General features: G+C 45.2%; 1 protein-coding gene across 1 annotated transcript in view; it reads left to right on the top strand.

The window, feature by feature from the left end:
• The first annotated feature begins 801 nt into the window (after positions 1-801).
• Positions 802-6,000, top strand: part of si:dkey-215k6.1 (transmembrane protein 132C) — a 144,085-nt gene continuing 138,886 nt past the window's right edge. Inside the window, exons 1-3 of the mRNA XM_053421089.1 lie at positions 802-808; positions 1,309-1,727; positions 1,975-2,552. Coding sequence (XP_053277064.1) covers positions 802-808; positions 1,309-1,727; positions 1,975-2,552 — 1,004 coding nt within the window. The remainder of the gene's footprint in view (positions 809-1,308; positions 1,728-1,974; positions 2,553-6,000) is intronic.

The raw sequence follows: 6,000 nt of genomic DNA, 5'->3' as shown, positions 1-6,000 counted from the left end.
TACAGTTGAATTTAAGAACAAATAAATATTTACAGCCTTGTGTCCTAGAAATTACATTCATACACAACTAAAACACAATAAAATACAGTACAAAATACAAAGACAATTTAAATACATTTAAATCAAAATATAAAATAAATCATAGGAAAACTTTTTCTGGCCACAGTTACATCTTCTTTATAATGTATATAGTAGTGCAGTTGTATATTAAGGTTAAATCTGGTAGACACGGTTAATCATGAAGTGTTTTGTTGTAAAGTTAAATCTTCACGACTGAATTAAGAGCAATCAAAGTAAAAATGTGTCAAAAAAACACAGAATGCATATTAAGGGAAATTGGGTGTTTATTAAACAGTGAGAAAACAACCCAAGCTAAATCCTGATTGGTTCCATTTGAGCCACTTCAAACCAGTTGCTTATCAAATGTGGGAAAAATATAAAAGTGTGAAATAACCAGCAACATAATAACTAAAAGAGTGTTGATATAGAACTCCGTCAATATAACTGAAGCTGAATAAAAAAATAAGTTTTCAGCACTTCGATCAAAAGCACCACTCTCCTTGAACCGTACTCACCTCACCTCATGTCAGTTCTAAGTCACATAAGTGATCTGTCTGGTTCTTCTGTACCTTGCACAATATAACGCTGACAACACAAGCGGTGGGTTGGAGTGATGGAGGATCAGAACCCCCCCCCCCCCATCATAGCACAGTCAGTGAAACCCTGGGTCCTCTTTAGAAATGAGAGACTGAACCATAACCCCCAGTAAATCCCCGGCTTGAAGATTCCAGTGTTTTTGAAATGCCTGGTACACAACTCAATGGAAATATATTGAAATAAACAACCGAAGAGCAATATATCATTTTGGATTTATGCATGTTGGTGTCTTATGCTAAGACTCCAAATAGTGACGCATTCTTGTCGAGCCTCTTGAGTGTCGGAGATTTGTATTCACAACACGAGGCCGATGTGTCTATGCTCATGTGGGGAAGCCGTTAAAACACAGTGTACTGTTGTGTGTGTTGTGTCAGCGGGTTGTAATCCATGTGTGAATTTATGTGGAAAAGCTGATAGATATGAGCATGTGTTTAAATCATGGTGTTATACCCTGAAAAATGCATTTCACAAGTCAATGAGTCTGGGATTTACACGCTGCTGTCGTGATTTTAATTGATGATTAGCTGCACTGTGTCTGTTATCAGTTTTTATGAATGGATGCTTTTGTTATCGTTACACAGCTAATCTTTTTCTTTATTTCCTCCTCTTCCCTCCATCTGTCTCTGCTCCATCTTTCTTTCCTCTGTTCAGTGTCCGACAGCCCAGCAGGAGCAGCAGGCGGCGGACCAGGGGGAGGGTCCGACTCCTCCCAGCCCCGCTTCTCCTCCTCGCTGCCCACCTACCTCCCCGTCCAATGCCAGCTAAGTGGTGCTGACTCCGCCTTCTTCCTGCGGGAAGCCAATCAGGAGGTGATGCGAAACGGCAGCCTGTCCTCGCGGACCGAGCCCTTCTTCCTCCACCAGCTGGAGCCGGGCCTCGCCGCCCCGCACGCCCTGCCCAGCGTCAACTGCAGCTACGGGAACCTGAGCATCGAGCAGCCAATCCCAGTGGAGCTGCTGCAGGGTCCACCGCAGCACGTGCTGCCGTCGACCAACCAGGTGACCCTGAACTGGAAGGTCAAAGGTCAAGTTGTGGTGCCCAGAGTCGGGTCAACACGCCCCTGGATACAGGTATTGGAAGTTTTGACGTCACATGAATCTTCTAATGCAATAAAATGTGTACTTTATATGCAAATCCCATAAAAGAAGCAGGATCAAATTCAAAGAAACATTAAATCATCTGTAAGTTAACGTTTGTCTTTCTGCTCATGGAACCACTTTAACAGCTTGAAGGAAAAAGATAAAGACATTGTTACAGGAAGTTATTTGTTCCCATAAACCCTCAATATGATCTGAAATGTGATTGTTTTGTTCGTAGGTTCTGTTTTACTTAGTCGGGCGGCGCTGGGATGAGCCTGACCCGCCTCCTCCATCCCTCCTGCCATGTGTCAGAGCTGTGGCCGTCCGGGACACCAGCGAAGCAGCACCATCGGCTGGCTGCCGACTCGTGGGACCATCTGGCATCTGTGTTGTACGTCTGGAGATTCCCCCAGCTTGGTTTACACCACCGCAAGTGAGAAAGAGACCCTCTGAGGTGACTCTACCATCAGTGGATGTGTATTACTCGATCTTACCACTAGAAGGGGCTGATCAAGAGTGTCCCTTCATCGTTAACGAGCCATGGAGAAGCCCAAGTGCCAACGTTGGGCCTCTCGGAGGCCTGGGCATGGGCCTTGGGGGGCAGTGGAGCCCCCTAGTGGAGGGGGGTCTTCAAGACATGTTGAAAGCTGGTTCGGTTGTAATGACCACGGGCCCGGTTTCTGCCAAGGGACAAAGACTGAGACTGGATGAAAACGTGGAGGTTCTGGTGCCACCCAGCCCGGTTCGGCTCGGCAAGACGGTGGCGTTCGGTGTCTACATGAAGACAGAGTCCCACATGGAGCAGTTCACACTGAGGTAGGAACACATTTTCTTTGGTTTCTCTCTGATTCTTATTTCTATCATAACCACTCGGTCCTTTCCCGCTCACCCACACTCTCTCGTCTCAACACTGCCGTCATCTTTGTAGACTGAGCCTCTTTCAGGAGCCAGCAGTGCAAAAAACCTCATGAATATTCGGGGCTGATCCAAGGAGAGAGGAAAACACAGAGAATGAGAATCGAGGGAAGGAAAGGGCGACTCAAAGGGACTGAGGTTAGAGGAATGTGAGAGAAAAGGCATAAAATCCGAGGCTCAGTCTGTCATGGACATCCCTCCTGTGTGATCCGATCACAAGTGGACAGCGCTGAGTGCATCAGATCACACGTTGCATTAGAATGCGTGTCCACGTGCATCTCCGGTGACCACGTGTAATCGGATCTCACGTCCCCCGCTCTGTATGCAAATCAACACATAAATCATTTCTGTTTGCAAAGACCAAACGTATTGTTGTTTTTAGCCTGTCGGACTTTGACAGAGGGGGCTGTTGTTAACAGAGTGAGAGAGAGAGAGAGAGAGAGAGAGAGAGAGAGAGAGAGAGAGAGAGAGAGAGAGAGAGAGAGAGAGAGAGAGAGAGAGAGAGAAGCAAGGAAATCCTGATCAAATCAATGTGCTGCTCACACTGAAAGAATTTCATATTCATTTCAAATAGTACAACGTGAAATAAACAATAAATGTCAGTCAAATGTGGTTGGAAGTCTCAAATGAATCAACGTATTGGAAAGCCAAAATCAAATCCTGCTATATTCAGTTTTAACGGAACAGTTTGAGGTCACAGGTGTATTCACTTATTTTGGCTTCTCCTTGGTGTGAAGGTGGCGGAACTGGAACTTCATGTACTAATGGTTAATGTGTCTCTAACAGCTGCAACAAAGCTAGTGGAGTCAATCAGGCAGTGTCTGTAATAAGTGAAGTCGAGTGTAAGCTGTGGCCGCTCACAGGCAGACAGATGAAGCAGAGGATGAGCAGGCAAATCCACAAAACAGGTCAAAAAGGCTGAAGAGCTGCAGCGTGGCTCAGAGAATCGAGAAGAGGAGGAGTCAGGAGGACCATCGGGGGGGGGGGGGGGGGGCTACTCCCGGGCGCGAGGGCGTGGCAGGGCTCTGTGACGAAAGGAGAGTTAGTAAAGAGAATGAATGAACTTATGAATGAGCTGTGACACTTTCATTGCAGAACAGTGCAAAGTATAAGTAACGTAGCGTGACGCCCAGCATCACATCCCCAGCAGAACTCCTCTCATGTGGAACGACTGGACCTCGGTGTGGCAGCAGTAAACTTAGACCTGACTCGTTGATGGGGGATTCGATTCTGTGATGCACTGCGGACAGGATATTTGAAATTCAAGGAAGCAGACGGGAGCGACGGCAGTGAATGGGCGATTGTGATAAGACACTCGAGGCCCCGGTGACTATAAAGTATCGAAACACCTTTATCGGTCTGATTCAATCTGATTTGTTTCCCTTCATTTCTATCAAAAGAGAGAAAAATACATAGAATCACAGTTTTTTATTTCTCTGTTCTCAACCCTTCCTGCGGTGATTTGAGGACACTGGAGAAAAAAGGAACAAGTGGCACCGCACCTTGTCCTGCTACCTGCTGACTCACACACACACACACACACACACACACACAGACACACACACACACACACACACACACACACACACACACACACACACACCCTCAGACACACAGACAGAGGGAAATAAATACTCCACCGACATCCTGCGCTCACTATTTCTCTCTGCCATGTGCACACACATACTTCATCGCTGTGCATGCACACACCCTGACAGTGACCTGAGTGTGTAATGAGAATACACAGACACACACACACACACGCACACACACACACACACTGAGAGGTGTCCTCTCTGTTACTCCCTACAAACACGTTGTCTTGGTCTTTGTGTGTGTTTGTGTGTGTGCAGATACAGTTGTGTGGCATTGCCATACTTTTTACGGCATCGTTTATGGCAGCTGTTGTTCAGTTGTTTAGCTGATGTGTCCAGCTGTTTCTGTTCTTAAGAATGTCCCATTCAAAAATCTCTAAGCTCTCTCTGCTCGCATTTGAGTTGAGTGTGTGTGTGTGTGTGTGTGTGTGTGTGTGTGTGTTTGTCCATCCCTCCTACCTGCAGCTTGCCCTCTGCCCCAGCGCACAGTCCCGTGGCTAATCTCCCATGTAAGAAGCACAGTGAGACATGTAATAAGGCTTAAGTGGATGGCGTTCCTGTTCCGTGAGCTTGCACATGCATGTGTGTGTGTGTGCGTGTGACACATAATAAGCCGTAAGTGTGTTCCATCACACTGAGGTGATGTGATTATGATAAACTGCTGAGGAGATGGGGGGACACGGAGGGAGGACGAGTCAGAGACGGACAGTGACTGAAAGAGGAAGGAGAGAGAAGAAATGAGAGAGGGAAATTGGAGGTTCTCACAGGAGGATGGATAAAGAAACTCAAAGAGGGACAGAGAAACGATTCCTTCACTTGCATTTCTTCCTCACTCGGAGACGCAAGCACGGAGGAATGGAGGGAACACACACTTGCCAAATTGGATGGGTCGTTCTGGCTGGATCCCCTGTCACTGGGCTTGTAGTGTCATGTGACCATACATGATTCTGTCACTCAGTAATTGGACTGCTCCTCTGCAGGGAGGAAACTGAAACATAGGATGTGGAAGAGCCATCACTTAAACTGCAAAGTCTTTTACTCTGATCATTCTAAAAATTACAAATTAAAAACTCATAGTTTCAATAATTATATATTTTGAATTCTGTGTTCGTTTAAAAGTTGTCACCTCACCGTTAGTGATCTTTTCTTGTTACTCATTTGTGTATGCCTAATTGGCTTCAGTAGCAATTAAAACAATTAAAGCATTTTTACTTTGAAGGGTACAATCCTCTAGAACTTCTACTAGAAAAGACAATTCTCAGGACAAATACACAATATCAACTAAATATATCTTGCAAAAAAACTATTATTTGCTATTTTCACACTTTAGGGTGATGAGAATATGTATAAAAGGATAATGAAGAAAGAGAATAGAAAGAAACAACAACTAATGTGTTTATCTTACTCCCTGATGTACAGTAACTGCTCCAGGACCTGTTCTAGACGATGTGCCAATGTCACAGTGTGAGACTGCTTGAAAATGATACCAAGAGACAATTAAACATAATGGCCGGACCACAGCAGACACGTGTGAGGTGCTGGACGTGCATGTAATTGGTTTTTGACACTGGTACTCAAGCCCTGAAGATAATGGCCCAGTGCTCCAGCCTGTGTTCCTCAAGGAAAAGAGGAGAACATGAAAAGGAAAAGAGTTTTTTTCTCATTTATTCAAAAGCAAAGAAAGGATTCAAAGGGTTTTTTGTGCTTTTATTAAGATCACATTGGAGAATCTAATTTAAACTGGATTTTTTTTA

The sequence above is a fragment of the Pleuronectes platessa genome, chromosome 4, assembly GCF_947347685.1.
Source record: "Pleuronectes platessa chromosome 4, fPlePla1.1, whole genome shotgun sequence".
NCBI lineage: Eukaryota > Metazoa > Chordata > Actinopteri > Pleuronectiformes > Pleuronectidae > Pleuronectes > Pleuronectes platessa.
The sequence above is the reverse complement of the archived record's forward strand: the minus strand, read 5'-3'. Positions and strand labels throughout refer to the sequence as shown.